Source organism: Geotrypetes seraphini, chromosome 11 (assembly GCF_902459505.1).
Source record: "Geotrypetes seraphini chromosome 11, aGeoSer1.1, whole genome shotgun sequence".
NCBI classification, from domain to species: Eukaryota; Metazoa; Chordata; class Amphibia; order Gymnophiona; family Dermophiidae; genus Geotrypetes; species Geotrypetes seraphini.
In genome coordinates, this window is record NC_047094.1 from 112,117,166 (window position 1) to 112,140,625 (window position 23,460).

At 43.5% G+C, this 23,460-nt stretch overlaps 1 protein-coding gene across 2 annotated transcripts in view; it reads left to right on the forward strand.

Annotated features, from left to right (window-relative positions):
• Window positions 1–23,460, forward strand: part of SULF2 (sulfatase 2) — a 277,195-nt gene that overhangs the window by 228,806 nt on the left and 24,929 nt on the right. For both annotated transcript variants that reach the window (XM_033963557.1, XM_033963556.1), the window contains exons 7-12: window positions 3,257–3,407; window positions 3,810–3,985; window positions 5,057–5,185; window positions 9,321–9,377; window positions 11,849–11,978; window positions 15,869–16,061. In XM_033963557.1, coding sequence (XP_033819448.1) covers window positions 3,257–3,407; window positions 3,810–3,985; window positions 5,057–5,185; window positions 9,321–9,377; window positions 11,849–11,978; window positions 15,869–16,061 — 836 coding nt within the window. The remainder of the gene's footprint in view (window positions 1–3,256; window positions 3,408–3,809; window positions 3,986–5,056; window positions 5,186–9,320; window positions 9,378–11,848; window positions 11,979–15,868; window positions 16,062–23,460) is intronic.

The following is a 23,460-nucleotide window of genomic DNA, read 5'->3' on the forward strand; positions in this document are numbered from 1 at the left end:
GAATTTTCAGATTAACCAGGAAATTAACTTTGAAGAGTGAAGAGTTTGCCAGGCATTTTGATTCATTCTAGGATCGCATAGCAACGGTTTCCGTAACTGTCAGCATCTTCAAAGCCACAATGTCATTACTTTGGCCACAATAACAATGTGACTTCAAGGGACCATTAACAATTTATAATAAATAAACAGAACTGTTCCTTGGCAGAAGAGCCTTCCTGGACTATTCTTCCAAATAGGTTTTTGTGAACATTGTTCAGAATACAAACTTTTTCACCTCAAAGGGCATTTGAACTAAGCACTGTGGTCAAAATCAGGGGGGCAAAAAAGAAACTTCAAAAACGTGCAGGTCTAATGCTAAGGACAGAGATTCACAGATACGAGGTCCTAACTGCTGACGTTTGCTTAAAAGGAATTTATGTTCACTTTGTGATAAACGTTTGCGCTAAGGTCTTAAAATTTTGTTCCCTACCAAAGGCTGATTATGCAAATAAATGACTGGAACGCTGATATTTACACATTGATGTGTATACATGTTTAGCTGCAGCCAATGGGAAGTTGGGGGGGGAGGGAAGGCGAGGAGACGGCTTTTTTGGTTGGGCGTAAGGGGGGGTGGGGGTGTTTTCATTTACAGTTTTGGTTTCTGCTGAAACCAAGCAGCCAATTACTGTCACATAGTCAAGTTTCAGCAGAGACCAACAATTCTGGATTTGGTCGGGCTCTAGTTAAAGTCAATTGATCCTTAGCACCAACTAATGGCCAGTTAAGCTATTATGTTACCGCACTTGTGGAAATAAAGACCATATGTAGAATTCCATGCCTAACTTTGGGATGCCATATGTAGAGTCTGGAGAAAAGTGTTTGAGGTGCGCCCCCAACAGCGAGTGCACAGGCTTTACAATTACCTCATCTTAATTTTAAACATTAATAAGTGTGATAACTAGGGAATTTTATGTCAGCTGAGTCAAGGGGACCTAAATCTCTCCTGCAGCCATTAGATCCAGGAATAATAGATTATAACAGAAAGCCTTTTAGCAAACAAGATGTAGAATTTTGGAAACGCATTTAAATGCACTGGTGTTTGTCCACAGTGTAGCAGCATTCAGCAGCTCAAGCGTTAGCATCTCACGAACACAAGAGGGATGGTCCACTGGGAATACCAGTACTATCTGCCATGGTCCCCTGGCTATAAAGGAAGAAAAACAAGGTATAACCACTGAACTAATATGTCTGGCGTTTACTATGGAATGCTCAGCTGTTTGTTTGCAATGTAAAAGGATCAGGCGAGTAGACAACTTCATATGGAGCCCATTAGCAATCAGAGTGATGTGCAAAAAAAAAAAAAGTAAGCTGGAAGGGGAGAGAGGTTTTATTTACTGTACAATAATGTGTCTCGAGCATTTTAACAGAAATCAATGGATCAGTGAGGGCAAAAGGCAAATGCTAATCAAGGTGAGGACGATTAATGTAAAAGCTTTTGGTGCAAAGGCCAAAAGCCCAAAGAGATGAAACGTTGCTCTGTGCTCTCGCAAAGTGGTCTGCTCATCTTTTTAGTCTACACAGAAGTCAGGGTATAGGTGAGACCTTTCTCTTGAGCTCACTCATTACACTGCATTTATCAGATGACGGAGTTGTAACAGTGAAAAAGTGCAAATGGAAAAATTCATGTATACAAAAATTCCAGAAATAAAAAAAAATACAATATCTATAGGTAAAAACCAAGGTGAAAAAAAATGAAAAATACCAATTCCTTTCCTGCGCTGAGACAGCCTCCTGCCCTGTCCAAAGGATCGAAGGCGGGAATGGAATATATATTAAATATTCAAAGCATCATTAAAAAGAAAAATCTTAAGTCCTTGCTTAAAGCATGGTAGGGAGAGTTCCGGGTGGAACGTTTTCATTTTAGTTTTATTCAGTGCAAGACTAGGTGGTCGCCTGGGGCACCAAAGAGCAACTTCAGTCAGTGGTAAAACAGTAGATCCTGATAGCACAAACACACACGTGCACGTTTCTGCTCACGTTAAAGGCAAATCGCTTCAACAGATCGCGGGCAGCAGTTCCTACATGCTGCCGGCGGCTATTCCAGAAGTCTTCCCTCTGAAGCAAAACGCAAGCATGTTAGAGGGAAATCTTCCAGGTCGGCCGCCAGCAGCGTATAGGAACTGCTGCCCGCAACCTGTTGAAGAGAGCAAGCACAGCTGCAGAATTATGAAAGGAGTTGGTGGAAGAAGCAAGTAACGCTCCCGTAGGAGCCCCAGGACCCTGGAGAAGGATCCCTGTGGGATTTCCAATAATCCTGTTCCCATACAGCTTTCTAATTTGCATTATTGTATTCTGTAAGTTATCGGTATAAATACCAGCATCACCCACTGTCTGCACCAGAACAGAAGTAAGATAGGGTGATGCCATTAATTGCTCTGCATTATTTATCTCGTCTCAAGTGGCGTGGCTTACTGCATTGCGTGTTATCAGATATACCTTTACCATGTAATAGGGACCCCTTTTCTCTGCATTATTTGAGGGCAGCCCTTTTGCATCTGTTTTTGTGTGGGTAGAATTTTGGTGGAAGAATACAGTTGCAGAATGGACTTTGTATACCAAACGCTCCTAGGACTGCCTCATCTCAACAGAGTATACGTGTAGTTTGTCCCCATTGGGGAGAGCAATTTTCAGATGACTGATTTACAAGGGTAAAACACTTTCAACTTAGATAAATGGCTTAGAAAATTGCCTATAGATCATGAGAACTGAAGTCTACCCGTGAATTGGTGAAAACAGTCATGTATGGTCTTATTTCAAACGAAGCAAGGAGCACTGACAATGATAAACTTCCAAGCTTAATTGCTGCAGTGCTGAAATGTCTCCACTTGTTCATAATGTGGATAAAACTGTGCATTTGCTCCTTTTCAGTAAGCTGCATTATTCATTGGGTTGCTTTCATATGTCCAGATTTTCTAAGATGGCTTCCCTCCCCCTCCAAAATAACAATACCGTATTGCAGGATAGACCACTATTTGGCTGTTTTTCCTTTTGCAGAATCGTAGAAAGTATTTGTTCTAGCCTAGAAACGTTAAAACTGAACATTATTGTGTTTGGCATTGGATTGTATCAACCCTACTAGAGTCTTCTGATTTCATTATACAGTAGGCAATAATTACTAGACTGATGGTTCAACGTTGCCTTGATGAATGTAACAGAATGGATCTCACAGGTCTTTAACTGCCATCATGTACCATGCATTCTTGTAATTGTTTTACAGCACACCCAGTTATAATTATGCTCCAAACCCAGACAAGCACTGGATAATGCGCTACACGGGGCCCATGAAACCTATTCATATGGAATTCACCAATATGTTACAAAGAAAACGTCTTCAGACACTCATGTCGGTGGACGAATCAATGGAGCAGGTACGTAGACCAGGATTTTTCCAAAGTAAGCCAACTGTGTTTGTTTGAGTTTGACCACAACATTTGGGGATGGGGGGTGGAGGGGGAGGGATCCTTTTTTCTTTCATGCCAAGACATTTTGAAGTCAAATAGATGCAATTTCCATTATTAGCATGTCACAACTGGCAAGGTTATGGGCTAATAAATGATCGCGATCAAAAAAGAAAATAAGCTATGTATTAGTAGACTTTTACTTGAGCAGGAGTCTCCCAATGAAAGTGGAAGGCTTGGCAAGTGATGATGAAAATATAGTAGATGTTAAATGAGGAACTCCAACATTGGTACAAAACTAGAATGAATGTTTTCAGTCTTATAAATATCAAAGACCTAATGTATTGCATGTGTTCATCTTATTTTCTCCAGATTTATAACGCATTAGTAGAAACTGCAGAACTGGACAATACCTATATCATATACACAGCAGACCATGGTTACCATATTGGACAATTCGGATTGGTCAAAGGGAAATCCATGCCTTACGAGTTTGATATTAGAGTCCCTTTCTATGTGCGGGGTCCAACCGTGGAAGCAGGGTCCTTGTAAGTTTGATCACATCTAATTTACCATTTAGATGGCCAGAGCTAGACCTGCGCACAAACAAACTCCCCCCAGTGGTCACTAACTCCTTCCCACCCCCCAAAAGATCTGAATAACAGTAGCACCTAGTATGAGAAATTCTAGTAGAGCAGGAAGCAGTTGTCTGGAGTAACATGGTGGGTGTTGTGGTGAGAGGTCCAAAAGGCCACAAGGAGTCCAGGGTCTGGACAGTTTGAACATTATTCGTTGGTCTGTGGTCTGATCATTGGTATTGATTGAGAAGGTCCATTGTCCCGTCTCACTTTTATCTCCTTGTGGGTGGTATAGTGAACCAGAGAGGGGGACCCAGGCCCACTCTAACCACTCAACCCACCAAAACTCCTACTGAATTGCCATATATGAGTGACACCTGCAGCCATAAGGGCTATTGCAGTGGTAGACAGATGGAAATAGTAAATTTGAGGTTTGGAGGGCGTTTTGGAAAGTATGGTGAGATGTACACCTGGAAACCTTTATGTGAAATTCACAGCGGTGCCCTCTAAGGTGCCCCATTTCTCTGCTGGCGTGTATGTGGCTGATGTAGTATAAATGGTGCCCCTCACCACCACCTACGTCCAAATGGCTTGGTTTTGGATGTTTTTAACTTGGATGTTTTTGTTTTCAAAAAATGACCAAAAAATTAAATGCCCTAAGAGCCAAAAATGTATAAATAGCTCATTTTTGTAGAGAAAAAAAAAAGATGTCCAGCAGTTTCGAAAATGGACATTTTCTCCACCTGACTTTTGAATGCACTTCTCAAGATGTCCAAATTGGACTTAGACACACTATTGAAAATGCGCTTCCGTGTGTCTTTTATAAAATAGTAGCAAAGTCTGCAGAAATTGCACCTATAGTGAACGCATGGATGTAACACGTGCTCAAGAGCAGATGTAAATGTAAGCATGTATGATATATGCAGTTGTATGTAAATTACTAGATCACTCACGCTCTACCCAAATTACACCTCCTGAAACGGGATTTGGCAGATGGTCTTGAGGGTGTCCCATCTTTTTTGTTTTGTTTCTACCCTATAGGAATCCTCACATTGTGCTAAACATTGACCTCGCTCCAACCATCTTAGATATTGCAGGCTTGGACATCCCAGCGGACATGGATGGCAAATCTATTCTAAAGCTGCTGGACACCGAGAGACCAGCCAATCGGTAAGGAGGGCAAGTGCTCTTCGTCACGTAGGCCACCTTCATCTTATTTGCACGTCGGCTTAAGACGTATAGGATAAGATTTAGGACTGACTTGCTTAGACCTTCAGGTGCCTTAGTCTTCAGTTGAAGACCTGGGCAGACGGCACCATCGTGTGACCAGTCATGAGTGTTCTAGAATGGCAAGACTTGATGGTGGAGATTGTACCTTCAGAAAATCCAAAAAATTTGGCGACCAGTATTTATAGAATAATTGCTCAGATGCCATTATAGAATAGGCCCTGACTGTATGACATCAGGCCACCAAGTTATAGATATGTTACCAATTCTATAAGAGAGCACCTATATTTAGGCATCTATATGACACTTATTCTATAAAGAAAAATAGGAGTCTACTTTCTCTTATGGAATACTAGCAGAACAGCTAGAATACTGGTTGTACCAGCCACAGAGCAGGTGTAAATGTTCACACCTAAATGCCAAAGTTATGCACTTAGGGGGAAATGCTGTAAAGGGCGCCTTAACATACAGCACCGGAATCCCGCTTCCGGAGGCGCCTACTGGTGCCTAACGCCACTGTAGGTGTGGCTAACACTGGAAGTGGCATTGGGGGCGATTGACGTCAATGCTAGACGCTGGAAATGTAGGCCTGGAAAACCCTGGCTCTCTAAATGGCACCATCGTGTGATTGACGCACAATCGGCGGCCACATTTAAGGCGGCCACCGACAACGGTGCCATTTAGAGAATCCGACAGTTTTAATTTATAGTATTCTGTAAGTTGTATATTTGTGTTGAGGGGTAAATTCTAGATATGTCGCCTAAAAAAAAACGTTGCCGTAAAGGTCAGGGCTTAGTGCAATTCTATAAACCACCTCCGGAGATAGGCACGGTTTATAGAATCCAAACGTAGCACCAGTCTGCATGACTAACATTTAGGTGCAGTCAGGAAAACCCAGGTCTAAATGCCTGTGCCCAGGTTGCGCGTGGATTGGGCATATCCTATAACAAACGCGCCTAACATTTAGGAATGCCCACAACCCGCCCATGCTCCCGCCCTTTTGAGATTGAGTACACTAGAATTTGCGTGCGCCACTTTATAGCATACACTTAAAATCCAATTAGTGACGATATTTGCTGGATAATTTGGCAATTATCGCAGATTGGCTTGGGCAAACAATTAGGTTGTGTACACCAGTGGTTCCCAACCCTGTCCTGGAGGACCACCAGGTCAATCGGGTTTTCAGGCTAGCCCTAATGAATATGCATGGAGCAGATTTGCATGCCTGTCACGTCCATTATATGCAAATCTCTCTCATGCATATTCATTAGGGCTAGCCTGAAAACCCGATTGGCCTAGTGGTCCTCCAGGACAGGGTTGGGAACCACTGGTGTATACAAATCGGCAGTGCACACAGGTTTGCACATGCAACTGTGGTCACCGTGTAGAATCGGGGGGTAAATGTTTACCTTGCCCATACCCTTCCAATGTGTAAAATATGTGTATATTTACAGAATAGCTCAGATTTTTTTGTATTTGTGCACATATGTGTAGATATTCCTATCATTTAAGTCAGCGGTAGGCAACTCCGGTCCTCGAGGGCCGGAATCCAGTTGGGTTTTCAGGATTTTTTTTTTTTTTCAAGTTTTTTTATTAGGATTTTATATACCGCCTATCAAGGTTATCTAAGCGGTTTTTACAATCAGGTACTCAAGCATTTTCCCTATCTGTCCCGGTGGGCTCACAATCTATCTAATGTACCTGGGGCCATGGAGGATTAAGTGACTTGCCCAAGGTCACAAGGAGCAGCGTGGGGTTTGAACCCACAACCCCAGGGTGCTGAGGCTGTAGCTTCAACCACTGCACCACACACTCCTCCAATGAATATGCATTGAAAGTAGTGCATGCAAAAAGATCTCTTGCATATTCCTTGGGGAAATCCTGAAAACCCAACTGGAATCTGGCCCTCGAGGACCGGAGTTGCCCACTCCTGATTTAGGTGCATAAATGTTGACATTTTATTTATAGAATTAGCCCCTTAATGTATTTCTAGCTAAGCAGTCATGCCTTCATTTAATTGGGAACTTTTAAAAGGCTCTGTAGTCGGTGGCATAGTAAGGGTGAGCAGTGGCCAGGGCGATGGTACCCCTCCCCCTCCCCTTTCCCTGTACCTTTTTAACTTCAGTGTGAGCAGTTTGCCCACGTTGGTGTCCGCTCGCCCTTTGACGTCGCTTCCTTGGCGCAGGTCTAGCAAGTGACGTTGGGGAGCACCGATGTCAACGCGGGCAGTAACCTCTCGCCGGGTAAGTAAAAAAAAAAGGTACGCACAGCAAGCAGAAGAGCGGGGTGAGGCGGAGAAGGGGTGCTGCGCCCTTAAGAAGAGCATTCCCAAAGCGAACTGGACCCCCACCCCCCTTACTACGCCACGCTGTAATTTCCACTCTACTGTGTTGCATTTTAAGTCGAATTTGGAGAGAGACATAGAAATATAAGTTTCAAGTTCAAGTTTCAAGTTTATTATTTGATTAATCACCTATTCCAAATTCTAAGCAATGTACAAATTGGTAAAATAAATTGTCTAAAATATACATAAAATAGACCATATAATTAACAAGGGGATAAGTCACAAAACAAACTAATTAAGATAAGACAAGAATACAATAGGACAGGTGGGATAGAAATACAATCTTAGATAGGAAAGAATCAACAATTAAAGGTAAAACACAACAGGAATCGAAGGACAAATAAATAGGTAAAATAAAATTAGACAAAAGAGCAATTAACGAAAGAGCAAATTAACATTTCAATTAAGTATTGAACGCATCTTTAAAAAAAAAGCTCTTAAGTTGGCTCTTAAATTTTTCCAAATTCTTCTCCTCTCTTAAGTATAGCGGGAGTGAATTCCAGGTCTGAGGCGCCGTAACAGTAAAAATAACGAGGCAGCAAGTTTTCTGCTTGATCGTACACAAGTATCCACAGCAAAGTCCTTGGGTTCCTCATGCAGGAAATCTCCCGTCACATTTATCAAGTCCAGCTCCAATTCCCACACCTCCACCACTTGAGATAAATCATTTCAGGACTGTCTTCTACCTGCTCTGGACAAATTGCTTGATATTTTTTTAAAGCAAATGTTGCATCCCAATAAAACTCAGATTTTATGCACTGAATATTTCTGTAAAACAGCCAATTTTCAATTATTTGATCCAATGTTTCTTTCCTTTTTTTTTTTTTAACTTTATCTTTATTAGAATTTCACAAGACAATCGCTTGTTGCAAACAACTCAGAAAGAAAACTAAATATAAAGAAGAAAGGATAAATTCCTATTACGAGCAACCATCATTACTCTTCATTAGTTTCAAGTTTATTCACATTTGATAATACCGCTCGTAAGGCAGTTTACATTATTATATATCAAAGAGAGAGAAATGCCATAAATTTCTAAGGAACGAGGGAAAAGTGAGGGGGGGGGCCACAGATCCAGAACCTGCGACTCTCCCGCTGACCTTCGCACAAGCAGCACTGTGTCGCGTTATTGTGGGTAGGCATCCTTAAACAGGAACGTTTATAGTTTAGGGCCTGTGTTACAAAGCCACGCAGCAACAGCCCTGAAACCCTTTAAATCTCTGGGCTTCGGGGCCATTACCGCGCTGCAGTCACTAGCGCGGCTTTGTAAAACAGGCCCTTTAGTGTTAAAGGCTGCAAACAAGCTATCGAGACACAAATCTGGATTGAGGGCATTCATAGTAACATAGTAAATGACGGCAGATAAAGACCCAAATGGTCCATCTATTCTGCCCAAATATACACGCTCTATAATTTAATGATTTATTTTAAATTGTTCTTTTTCTTAAATATATCTGAGCCAGAAACCCAGAGCTCTGCCCGGGCAATAACATAAAAAAAATCCAAGAGCGGATATAGCCATAGCCTATGATGTACATGAACTGTATGACAAGCGTATTAACTGAGGCAGAGCGAAGAGTCCTGGACCGCAATAATGGAAGGGTGGACAAAGGGGGAAGCGTGGGAGGAAATTATTATACAAAACTAGAAAAGGTTTTGTGCAAATTCATTCATTCTTCTCAATTCCGATTCCAACGTAGTTCTTGTTTAATTCACGTTTTCTTTCCTTTAAAGGTTCCATTTTCAGAAGAAGGCAAAGGTGTGGCGAGATTCATTCCTTGTGGAAAGAGGGTGAGAAAACCAAGTCTAACCACCTGTAATTCCGTTTCATTTTCTGAGGCCCTGATTCTAAATTTATCGTTGAAATCCTGTCGGTGGTTGCAGTGCCGGTAAATTTTCCAGTTTGAAAAAGATGAGCGATGCTACAAAAGTTTCACATGCAAATGAGCTCCGTGAAGGTCCATGGAAATTCCATCAGATCAGTCATTGGAGAAAGCGACCGACACATGCATAGAATAGTCCACAGAAAGACCTGCCAGGAAATGCTACGTCATAAGCACGCATGAGCATCAAATCATGGATGTGCCTTACTGTAGCGTATTATGTGTGCGTGTTGCAAGCATGCATCATAAGTGTGCATCACTTGCTTCAGTAGCCAGAGGGGAGGGGCAGAGAACTACCAGATGCTTTTTTCCTGCACTGCTTCTGCGAGACATATGTGCTGCCTCCGTATTTTTTTGGACTTCCACCTCTCATGCAGTTGGCAGCCCCAGGCCTGTCTGTGTATGCTTTTAACGAATGCACCTTTCAAAGACACACACATGAGATGCGCTTTTAGCACACGGGTATATGGCCCTCCCACCCCCATCAAATATGTTAAATGTATCTTCATTTCTCACGCAATCGGCAGCCCAGACCTGCCGGCGTACACTTTTAACCCATGCGCCTAAGATGCGCTATTAACACATTGCTGGCACCTCCAGACCTGCCAGTAATTTTGGAGCATTAAAGGTCAACACACCATGCAATAAGAGTGCTCATTTTAATATTAATGATCTCATTGTACCATACTTAACATACTACTACGGAAAATAGCACACAGAGCCATTATGTGCATCGGAAGCTAAAATATTTTGATGCTAAACAGATAAGAACTGTTGTAGCAATAGATCGTTAAAGGCATGGTAAGTTTAGACCATCAGGGCCTGAGTGTCTCTTGAAAATACCGCTGCAGTCAGCTGCAAACATTGACCCTCTTTTGTTATCTTATGGCAAAATTACAGCAGAAATCCCATTTAGGAAAAAATAAAGAGCATACACATTAGATTTTTTTTTTTTTTTTTTTGCTTTTCTTTCTTCTCCCTTTCCAGTAGTGTAGTAAGGGTAGGAGGTGCCCAGGGCAGTGATGCCCCCCACATGCCTTCCTCTCCGTGCCCCTGCTCCTCACACTGTCCCTTCCCTCCCTCCCCCTCCCCCGCCTGGTACCTCTAAATCTTCGCCAGTGCGAGTGGCTTTTTTCCAGCATGCTCCTTGTGCTAGCTTTGGATTTTCCTCTGATGTCACTTCCTGGCCCCATGACCCGGAAATGATTCAGAGGGGAACCAGGCTGGCGTGAGCAACAGGAAAGAGCAGTTGCTTCTGCTAGTGAAGATCTACAGAGGTGTTGGGGTGCGGGGGAAAGATGGTAGGGTGGAGAGGTTCCTCCAGCACCCCCACCGACGCAGCACCCAGGGCAGCCTGCACCCCCCACCCCCACCCCTGGTAGACATGCTGAGAGCTCTCTGACCAAGTTTAGATGGTTCTAGCTTTCTGTTGCCCCTTGATCACAAACAAAAAAAAAATCTAGGATATTTTTGAAATTGGAGTGCATCAAAATGTAACTATTCCATGATGTCATCTCTTGCTAATCTTGGGAAATATCCCTCTTCCATCTCATTCACTTGTGAACTAAGGGCTCCTTTTACTAAGCTGCACTAGCGGTTTTAGCGCGCTCTAAATTGCCGCACGCACTGGACGCTAACGCCACCACTGAGCTGGCCTTAGTTTTGGGCGCATAGTGCGGGATTAGCTAATCTTTAGTGCACGCTAAAAACGCTAGCGCAGCTCAGTAAAAGGAGCCCGAAATGTTTTCTACGTGGGACGCTGAGAATCCGCGAAGGGCCCCAGCGGTTCCGTTTTCACAGTGGGTCCAACTCTTGTGGGAGGAGAGGGAGGGAAGATAATGATCGGGAACCACGTAAGATTTTATCTCAAGTTATAGAGCCATTTCTGATTTAATGGTGCCTCTTAAATGCTTGCTTTTTTAATTTTTTTTTTTTTTCTTTTTTTCAAATTCTTTATTCATTTTTATAACTTACATCAAGTGCATCAAAAAGTAACACCATTTTGACTTAAATACATCACTTGAAACTCTACAATTCTTTAAATTACATAGAATTATTCCTTTCCCTCCCTTCCCTTCAATACCTCATAACGCATACACCATATAATAAAATCCCCCCTCCCCCACTCCATTCTTTCATTTGTACATATCAGGGAAAATAATACCTAATCATTACAATAATTTGTTAATGGCCCCCACACCTCTTGAAATTTATTAAAATTTCCTTTCTGAATAGCTAATGTTCTTTCCATTTTATAGATATGACACACTGAATTCCACCAAAAACTGTAGTTTAATCTATTCCAATTTTTCCAATTACAAGTTTTTTGTTGTATGGTGACTCATGTTAAATGTTTACTTTTTTTTAAATCTTTTAAAGTAAATTGCTGCACAAGAGGGAAAATGAGAAAATTAGTCCACAAGACGAGAACTTTCTACCTAAATACCAACGTGTCAAAGACCTCTGTCAGCGAGCTGAGTATCAGACAGCATGTGAACAACTTGGACAGGTAAGATGCTAAAGGTGCATAGTCCAAACTTCCACACACAAGGCTGTGCTTATCGCCCTGTACAGATTGCAACGATGTCCTTCACCTAATTGTCAAAAGCAAGCGACTCGTGGTGAGGTCATTGCACTAGACTTCATGCAGCTCTGTTGTATTTTGCATGGCTGACGTAGTTTTCGTGTCGAGTTGCTTATGTACATTGGGCGGTTCAATTTGTTCCACGAGTGCAGCATCGCAGAAAAGCGGTGTGTAAGGGCAAAGGACTAACGTGGTAATGACATTGTTTGGGAAAGAGGGCGTGAAAGTAATGAGAGGTTTTCTAAACTAGAAGAAAATCTCGGACAGTAAGATTATGCTTAGTAAGGAATAAAACAAGGGTACACCTTTCTGCACGTCCGAGATGCTGTGTGAGGCATGAGGTCAAAGTTTAGGGATGGGGTTCACTGGAAAAGTACATTGAACTTCTTTAACCCTTTCAGGACCATAAGGATCGTAGGCCAATTTTTGTGGTTTTGACGACATTTTTATGGTAAAAAGGGCTTGCAGATGCCAAAAAATTGATTTTTTTTGTGAAATATCATTATTTTTATTTTAAAAAATCACACTTCTGGCTTATGGACAGTGTGGCGAGTGAATCTTCTCGTCAATCTGGCAACGACGCTAATGAATGAATGTCGGAACCAGTTTGTTTACATAAAGGCAGTATCATATGGAATCCGTAATATCAAATTTAGAACTGTAGACTATCCCAATCAAAATTTATAGGATTTTAAAGTTATGGGACAAATATGTCCCTTGGTCCTGAAAGGGTTAACCCTCGCCCTGAACCTTGGAGTTATTTATCATGATTTATTTACCGACTTCTTAAAGTAATTCACTCAAGGCTGTGTCCAGCAAGAATGAATCAGACATAAGTGATAAACAATGATGGCAGTAAAAATATTCAGATGACTATACAAAGGGATAAAATATTTTTTACAAAAATCTTTATTAATTTTTCAAAACTAATATAAAGTGCCAGGAATTATACAGACATTAATAATCAAAATAAGCACTTATATTCAATCAATAACAATGCAGAAGAAAAATATCCCTCCCCTCCCATCCAACATATTTAATCAAAGAATAAACCAAAAAGATACCCCCCCCCCACCCTGTCCTGGATGTGTATGGAAATAAACAAAAATTAAAACAAAGACAACTATAATGAAGTAACAAAGGATGCCAAAGGGCCCCCAAACCAGTTTAAATAAATTGCTATGTCTCAACATATCAGCATTCATCTTCTCATATCTACAGCATAAACATAAACTCGCCCACCAAAAAAGAAAATTAAGACGATCGCAATTTTTCCAATTGCGAGTTACCATTTGTATGGCTATCCCTGTCATAATTAGGAAAAGCCTGCATTTGTAGGGGTCCAAGGGGGGCTTAATATGCAGTAATGTTCCACATATAACTACATCATATGTCAATGGAATTGTTGATTCCAATATGAGATTAATCTGTCCCCATATTGACTTCCAAAAGGACACTAGAACAACAGATGATCCAGTGTCCCAATGTCTAGATGACTGTGCCAGCATCTATTAAATTTAGAACTGTCCAACTTATGTAACCTAACAGGGGTCCAATAAGATCTATGTAACAGAAAACACTATGTTTGTCTCATAGATGCTGACGCTGTACATCTCATCCTCCAAGTCCAAATTTGTGGCCATCGAGATGCAGAAATATACTGCTTTATCTCAATGCTCCAAATGTCTCTAAGACTGTTTTTTGGTATTTTATTCAAGAATTCAGAAATTAATTTATACCACTGGGCAGCCTGATGTCCTAAAAAATCTGTCGGGATAAAACATTTTAATACACAGCAAAGGGTGTAAGCAAAGATGGAGCATATAGATAGATAAGATAAAGTAACGGGAGTCGGAAAATAAGGGGACTAATTTAAGGAGAGTTGTACATGTGGTCAGGAGTGGTGCTTGAAAATGATCTCGGTGGATGTACATGTCCCGCGTGTAGCCCGTGTCACTCCTTTGTGTGCATGTGACTAGCAAGTTAGTTCTTCCATTAAAGGCCTGATTGAAGAGCCAAGCTTTCAGCTGTTTCTTGAAGCAGGGATAGTCTTGTGTTGAGTGAAGCCTTTCAGAGACTGCGTCCCAGAGTGTGAGGGCTACTGTGAAGAAGGCTCACTGGCCTACATCTCCGGCGCCTAGTGCCCTTGCAGAATGGCGGCCAGCAGCACCTAGTAACGCCAAAGTTTGGCACCGCCCCCTACACATGCCCACTTCTGGGCTTTGACACCACTAGGTGCCATGGACCCAGATGCCAGTCCCGGAGGGCGCCTATCGGCACCTAATTTTATTTTTTTTTTAATCCATTTTTTGTTGTTTTCAATGGCACAATCCATTATCAAACCAATTAAACCATTTAAGTTAGGTGCCGGCAGGTGTAATCTAGGGACCTTCTGGCAGGTTTTTGAGAATCCAGCTGGTGGTTCTTAGCAGGTTATCGGACCGATAATCGCCACTAACTAGTTAAGTTCATGTCCCACCCAAACTCTGACCCCAGCCTACCCTTAATCTATCCAGTTAGATGATGATTGGTAAGCGGTAGGGTTACCAGACGTCCAGGAAAACCCAGACATGTCCTCTTTTTAGAGGACCCTCCGGGTGCCCGGATGGACTTTCCAAAACCCGTCAGTTTGTCTGGGTTTTGGAAAGCCCCACCACATCTGAGCATGCGTGGATGACATCACATGCATCCGCATATATTCTGAGGCCCTCCAGATTGGCGAGAAAGATGAGACAAGGCTGTCTGGGGTGGGGCGGGACCATGTGTCCGGGGATATGGTAACCCTAGTAAGCGGACATGTTTCGTGCCATTAACTGGTTCTTACAGTCCACTGCACTGACCATGAGGCTATTCAGACCTGCAGCACTGACTGGTTACATATGCTGCTGGATATTGGCTGCTGGCTTGAAAATTGACCCATTATGTTCCTTATAAAATAGGCTTAGCCTATTTTTTAAATTATTTATTTATCAATTTTTCATAATTTTAACAAGCATTGAAAGTCTTGTACAGGAAAGATTGAATAAGTTGAATAAATTTCAATTACACAGAAAATTAAGAACAAAGAATACACATTACTTAAACAATCTCCAGTCCACTAATCAAGATCCAAGACTTTTTATGAGTGATTAATACAAATTAGCATATAAATCAAAACTTAGGAAAAGTGGGATGTCAAATTATTCATTCTAGGTCATTGTTCCTTCCTTTGCAAGACTCTTCAAGGTTAGAGAATTAGTTAGGTGTGATAGATCAAAGAATACATATTTATTTGAACCATATTTAACTATACACTTACAAGGAAATCTAAGAAAAAATACTCCCCTGATTGAAGTTACCCCAGGCTTCAGCATTAGGAATTGGTGTCTTTGTTTCTGGGTCTCTTTAGATACGTCTAGAAAAATCTGTATTTGTAGTCCGAGAAGCTCTTTATATCTGGGTGAACATTTATAAAACTACTCTCTAAACTCTAAACTATGAATGTCCCAATCAATTAATGAAACTTTTCTAACTCATTGTAAATAGCACGGAACTTCCCGGTCCGGCAGTATATAAACTGTTGTTATTATTAATGTTGTTAATATCAGATGGTCACTGTTATACTCTGTAATTCACTGACTGTACAGTTTCACCTCACTGTAAACCGCCTAGAAGTCGCAAGATTGTTGGCGGTATATAAGAATAAAGTTATTATTATTATTATTTCTCCATATCAACTACCTTCAAGCCTCCAGCAAAATGTGAGAGCTGTGACTAAATTATCTCCACGTTTGGGAATTGTAGCACCCAGTCCTGACCTGTTGCTTCCTTTTCAGAAGTGGCAGTGCACTGAAGACCCCACGGGGAAACTCCGGCTTCATAAATGCAAAGGGAGGACCAACCCGGGTGTGAGCGGGAAAGGAAGGACCAACCTCATGTCCAAGTATTACAGTAAGGAATGCGTCTGCGAGTCCAACAACTACAACCTTTGGCCTTTTGGTCGTCGGAAGAAACTCTTGTCAAAGAAGAGTAAGTGTTTGTCTTTTGTCTCCATCAGTGTAGGTAAATGTATTCTTTGGGGGGGGGGGGAAGTTTGAGTTCAACTCTAGGCCAGTACGGCTTTCAGGATCGCCACAATGAATATGCATGAGAGAAATTTACATACAGTGGAGGCCGTGCATGCAAATTTATCTCCTGCATACTCGCTGTGGATATCTTGAAAAGCAGGTTGGTTGGGTGTTTCCTGAGGACCAGAATGAGAACCCTGATATAGTACACGCGTGTTTATGCTGTGACTGAGGTTTGTAAAGCCATTTTAATCTCTGAGAGAATGCACATAAGTGAGAGATTTTGTAAGTTTCTGGATTTTCACTTCAGGTTCACATATTCTGGAAGGTGGAATGGGACGACGCCCCCCTCCCCCCCCCCCGTACCTGTTTAAATGTTCACCGGTGTGAGTAGTGCCTTCCATTTTCCACTCACGCTGACCGATATGACTTCCTAGCCGCTCTGAATTGTCCGATTCTGCCTCACCACTATCCTTCTCTGCTCCTGTTCCAGACATGCTGGATTTAACAGCCTTATCCATCTTTTCGCAAGCTCCCATACTTTACTGAATAGCTTTTTTCTCGTTATCTGTTTGTGTGTATGTGGGGGGGCGGGAAACAGGGCCATGTGACAGGGATATGAAGAGAAGCCCATCTGGGAAGACCAATTCTATAGGACACAAGAAGACCAGCCCAGTGGTGTAGCCAGGTTGAGATACGCGCAGGGTGGTGGCGCCCCGCCCTCTTCTCCACCTCTAAATGCTCCTTCCCTGCCCCCTCCTGTTGCTTCCCTTCCCCCATACCTCTGTAACATTCCTGCATGTCAAAGCAGCTCCTGATTGGTGTAGCCTGACTTTACTACAGGAAGAGGCGGTCGGAGCAGACGGCCAGTGATTTTCTTCACCCGCCGGCGCTCCAGCTGCCCTCTCCTGCCTCCCTTGCCTTTTGACAGGTGACAAACTGCATTTGCGGTTTTTCAAAATTTGTGGGATGTACCTGGAACGGAACCCCCGCAAATTTCAGGGGAGTACTGTAATGCAAGAGGACAGTGTAGAGTCAGCACGTATTCTTACCTGAGTGTCCTGTGAGTCCCCGCAGGCAGTGGCGTAATAAAGGGAGCGCAGGGGGAGGGGGCGGTCTTCCTAAGGGCGCAGCTCACCTGCTCCTCTCCTTGCCGCACACCCCTTACTTCCCCCCTTACCTTTTTTACTTCCCTGGCTCAAGGTTGCCTCCCGCGTCTGCATCTGCGCCCTCTCTGACATCACTTCTGGGACCCGTGCCTAGGAAGTAACGTCAAGAGGGCGAGCCGTTAACGTGGGCATGCTGCTCACCCCCGGAAAAGTTAAAAAGGTATGGGGAAAGAGAAGAGTGTGCGTGCGGTGGGGGAGGGGCGCCACTGCCAATCAGCCATTTTCCAAGTGAGTTGATTAAAGGCTTGGTCAAAAAAAGTGGGTTTTCTTGAAAGTAGGGAGTGTCGGGAGGCTTCTGACCGTTTGGGGTTGGGCGTTCCAGAGTTTTGGTGCAACAAAAAGAATGCCGAGTGTCTGGCGGCCTCGGGGTCATCTTTGGAAGTCGGGGCACCGGAGGACCAGATGAATTGCATCCAGGGAACGAAGACATCTCGTTGGGGTAGAGGCAGTGGCGTCTCCCCCCGCTCCTTCCCGACCCTCCCCCCTGATTCGTGCACGCCCCTTCCCTTCCGTACCTCCTTAATTTTCCTGGCACGAGCATCGTCACGGGGTTGCCGCTCGCGTCGCGTCTGCTCTCCCTCTGACATCGTTTCCTAGGCGCAGAACCAGTAAGTGACGTCAGAGAGAGCCGACACCAGTGTGGGCAGAAAGTATGTGGTGATGCTGCTCCCGCCAGGAAAATTGAAGAGTTACAAGGGAAGGGGCACATGCAGGGTGGGGGTGGGGTCGGGAAGGAGCGAGGGCAGAGAGGAGGGTGCCAGCAAACCCCCCCCTTACTACGCCACTGGATTTAGGCACAACCCAAAAAGAAATAGGGAGACTACATCATCCCCCTTACCTTCTGTACCAGTTATATATTAGAACGTATATAATTTGTATTCAATTGTATAAAAAGATTTTGTTTGTCCTCCTTTTTTAAAAAAATATTATACGCATTGAAGTATATGATATTGCGTAGATAACAAACCTTAATAAAACTTGAAACTTGATCAGTGACACTGTATATTCCGGCGTTACCCAGCACAAGCTATTTAAACGGCCATGATTCCCCCTCCTGATCATTTACCTTGACGAATAATCCTCCTGAAAACAAGACTGGCTATAGGGGACTCCAGTGTCGTCTTCAGAAATGCTCATGCCATCTAAGTGTTAAAAATGTTCATGTTGTTTACAGCCTGCTTGATTGATTGGACAGTTTTGGATTAGTGAGAGCTTTACTGAGCCAAAAGTCGGTCCAGAATTGCTGAGCTCACCCTCGATAAAACTGAATTATGCCCCACATAGAATGTCCTGAAACATCTGGTACAAAAGATGTTAGAATTTCAAACAAGACAAAACAATCCCCCCCTCAAAAAAAAAAAATGTTCTGTCTTGTTTGACATGTGCGGGGATATCTTAAAATTTCTTGCAACATCAGAAAGGCTGACGGGATCATCTTTTAAAATTCCTGGTCTCCTCCGAAGAGAAAGGCAGGGAACGTTCTTTCAGAACAATCGGAGTTGGAGAGAGGGGAGGGCGAGCTCAGTGATATGAAATTCGAATGCTCAAGTTACTGGTGAACAGTTACAGAGAAATGCAAAATCCAGATGTTCAAAATTTAAGATTTGCCAGTAGCAACAGGGTAGCCCGTTCCATGGAACTTATTAGCTGGGTATAGCTCAGCAAGAAAGATCTGTACAGTTCACAACAATTTTTGCATGCATTAGCAAAAAGATAAATCAGACCATGAAAGGGAATCTGGGCAAGCCAGGAGGCTGACGCTACTTTTCGCTTGCAAGCTTGTGATTTGAAAGTACGTGGCACACAAAGAACTAGAGTTTATCTGATCATTAGCTGACCATAGAGCAGATGCTTGGATAGAGTGTATCACTAAATTACATTACATTACATTACTGACTTCTATTCCGCCCGTACCTTGCAGTTCTGGGCGGATTACAAAAGAGACATCTGGACATTTCCAGGAGAATTACAAGACGATTGGAAATTACAGTTTTGGGAATGGGATACAGCAAGGAAAATTGGGCTATTCTAGTAGATTTACAATTTGGGGAGCTGTACAGGTAGGAGATAGTGCAGTTCCAGTATATATACAGTTTGGGAAGCAGTTGACATGCTTGAGGCTTTGAGGGGTAGGATAACTGGGGAAGGGGAGAGGTTGAGGGAATTACACGGAGGAGAATCAAAGGTTAGAGTTAAGACATCTGGATAATTTTTTTGAATAGTTGGGTTTTGATTTCTTATGGAGTTGGAAAGAAACTACCATGCATACAAAGAAGGCACTGGGTAAAACGAGGACCCCATGGACCTCGCAAATTTTAACTGCATGCCCTTAAACTGAAATTACAAATAACAGTTGCCATAACAGAGGTAAGCAAATTTTTGCTCTGATGGACCTATAAACGATGATTCCACAGACCTCGTGGATGTCTACCATATGACTTTACAAAGAAAGCAGCCGTGGCATGAGGTCTGCAGGGATCCTTGTTTCAACTCCCACAGACCTCACGGATCCCGCTTACTCCGTGTATGCTCATCTTACCCCCTCCAGCAGGGTCCGTGAGGTCTGCGGGAGTTAAAACGAGAATCGGTAAAGTGAGCAAGATCTGGAGGAGAGAAAGTATGAGGATCCCTGAGGACTCCACATCACAGCTGCTTTCTTTTTAAGGCCATGGGCTTTTAGTTCCATGGGGGTCTGCGTTTTAACTTCTACACATGCTGATTTCTTTTCTCTTTGTGGTTGGGATTGGGAGGGGGTAAAACTTGGACCTCACAGACCCCGCAGAGGCATCCACGCATGTGTGGATGTGACAAAGTGCTAGGTTTTGAAAATCTATCCGGGAAAATCCCGACGTCTGGCAACCCTACCTCATAAGCACCTCGTGAACCAGTGGGGAAGCTCACAGGGTTTCAGGCTATGCACATATAACTTTGATATGCAAGTAAAGACACAGTACTGTAACGGATCATTTCTTCCTATAAAGCACCAGTTTACTTGCAGAAGTGGCTTTGAAAATTATCCTTCTCATGAGCACCGGAGTATAATTAAAGAAACCTTCACAATGTTCTGATTATGGTGCCTCAGCAGGAGAGGCTCGGTGTGATCTGCATTTGATTAAGGTGTCTTAAGTCCAAACCTCGGCTTTAGCGCATCATTAAACACACAGCAAGTTAGCACGGCAGCCCTAGCAGGAGTGATGTCTGTGTTAAATCACAAGCTTGACAGCGGTAGCCAAACGTGATAAATGAGGTTATGTTGAGAGGATGCCCAGCTCACGGCTGCCTAAGTCAGAGTTCAGCCTCTACAATAAAATTTGCCTGCTTCTGTGTACATAATTCCAGCTGTAACAGTCCCCCATCTTGGCAATGAATTTGCGTATCGGACTTTGACTATATTTTCCAAATGTTGCTGCTGTAATTTTTGATGACTTGACATCTGTGTGTGAAATAATAACTAAGGGGGGAAGGGTTTAGTCCCCATTGGGGTTTGTTTCTTTTTTGCGTAGCTACTAACTGAATTGAAATTTTCTTCTAGATTGATTTTGTACATACTCTTTTCTTTTGCAAAAAAAAAAAAAAACTGGATTAAGAAGTGGCATACTGTATATACTCGAATATACAGTACTCCTGGTACCCCCGTGAATTTTGAAAAACCGCGAGTGCGGTTTAAGGGGCTAATCGAAAGCAGGAAGAGGGCAGCTGGGGCGCCGGCGGGTGCTGAAAATCATTTGCGGTATTTTCCAACCGCCTCTTCCTGGTACTAAAGTCAGGCACCACCAATCAGGAGCTGCTTTGACACGCCAGATAGTGTGTCAAAGCAGCTCCTGATTGGTGTAACCATGATTTTAGTACAAGGAAGTGGCGGTCGGAAAATACCTCAAATTACGAACCACGAACTCGTGGGGGTTTTACTATAAGTTGATCTGAGTATGACGAGGTACCCTTTTTCCCCCAAAAAGGAGGAAAAAGGTCGACTCAAATATAAGATGGTGGGGGGGGGGGGGTAATATCATGTGCCCTGCCAGGATCTTTGTCCTGCCACTCCCCTCCCTCCCCCGCCAGGCTCTGCAGCCTGTCCCACCTCCCTGCCCTGTACCCTGACTTCACTCTCTCCCAATGTCCTGCAGGCCTCCACCAAGCCTGCCATATGACCTGGTGGTCCAGTGGTAGGCCGGGGACAGGCGGGCTCCCTCCCGTCTCCTGTCCCGGCTAACAATTTTTTTTTACTTCCCTCCCGCCTCCCCCTGTGTACCTTTTTCGGCTTTTTGAATCCCTGGCGGTCCAGCGGTGTATCGAGCAGGCGCAAGCTTTCGGCGCCCCTTCCTCCCTGAATGGCTGCCTGAGTTCTCGCAGCCTAGCGGTGTACTGGGCAGGAGCAAGCTTTTTTTGCGCTCCTGACCAGCCCTGAGCTGCTCCCTGAATGGCTTCTGCCAGTTCTCATGAGTCCCGAGATCATACCACTGCTTCTGCCACAGATTGCCAGGAGGAACACAGTAAATGTTGGCAGATAAAGATCTGTATGATCTGCTCAACAAAGTGACCAGGGTTGAATCTGGCACTCTATACAGACTCTACTTCATAACTTACACTCTATTTATTTATTTTATGATTTTCTATGCCATTTAAGCCTAAACGGTTTACATATCTTTACATACATAATTCAATAAAGCAAATAAAATCAAACAAACACAAACAAATAATCCTTGGAAAGTCATTTGAGATGCCCAGCAAAGGAACAGTCACAAAAATCAATTGCTTAAAAAAAAATGCATTAACAAATAACTGCACTTTAAGCAGTTATCTGAAGTTACCCCTGCCATAACATTTTCGTAACTGACTGACAAGGGAATTCCACAATTTGACCCCCCCCCCCTCACACAGCGTATTTTGGATTAGTATTTGGTTTTAATAGAGCTGTACTGCTGATGTACCTAATCTCTTGGGGAGTGAGACCGAGCGACAGCTGATGCTTTGGTCTATTTAGCGTCTAGCTGTGTAAACTGAGGACTCCCCCCCCCACCCCCACCACCACACTTAAATTTAATTGTATCTCACTTCTATATCTTAGTGTGCGAACCATTGTTCTTGGCTGCTACTATCTTCATCCTTGAAGAATTTTGGATTCCTAATCTCTTGGGGCGCCTGGCATCGGTCATACTTCCCAACCTTTGAGGCTGCCATCAAAGCTCACATCAGTCCTAAGATCGTTTTTAAGTTGTTGCTTTAATTGGATTCCGTCTGATTTCTGTGTAGCGTTTATCCCACCCATTCCTGAATTCCGTTACTGGTTTTGTCTTTATAACCTCCCATGAGAGCACATTGCAGGCCTCCACCATCCTTTCTGTGAAAAACTATTTCCTGATATTTCTCCTAAGCCTCAACTTAGGACCTCTAGTTACACCTCTTCCTCATCTTTGATAAAGATTTGCTTGCATGTTGATATCTTTGAAATATTTAAACGTCTGTATCATTTCCCTCCATCCCTCCTTTCCTCTAGGGTATACAGTGGCATACCAATGGAGGAAGGTCAAGAGGGTGTCATGGCTGCCAGGCACCAGCCTGAGAGAGGTGCAGGACCTTTGTGTCATGGTGTGTTGGGAGCATAACACAAATGTAGGCATTGACCCTGGGCACTGGAGACCCATCGTACACTGCTGACCAGTGCTGCCATTATCCCTCGCAGCCCTGAATGCCTTTCTTTAATGGTGCGCTTATATCTATGCTCACAAAAGTGTGAATGTTGCTGTCCAGAGGACACCCCCACTATACACACCTCAGTGTCTCACCAACCCTGTAATGGCACCCAATCAGTGGCATAGTTAAAGGGGGGGCAGACTACCCTGAGCACCGTCTCAGTGGGTCACAGGCACCTTTCCTCCTTTCCCTGCACACCCCTCCCCCCCCCCCCGGTACCTTTTTAAAATTGCCAGCACAAGCAGCTGCTCTAGTCTGTTGCTCACGCAGGCTTGGTTCCCTCCAAAATCACTTCCAGGTCATGGGGCCAGGAAGTGATGTTGGAGGGAAAGTCAGCGTGAGCAATAGGTTGAAATTCTGCTTGCACTGGCAAAGATTTAGAGGTACGGGAGTGAGAAGGGGTGGCGCGAGTATGACATGGGGACGCGGAGTGGGGGGAATGACATAACACCACCACCCCCACTAAGCCACTGCACCCAATGTAGCCTCCATGTTTTTGTC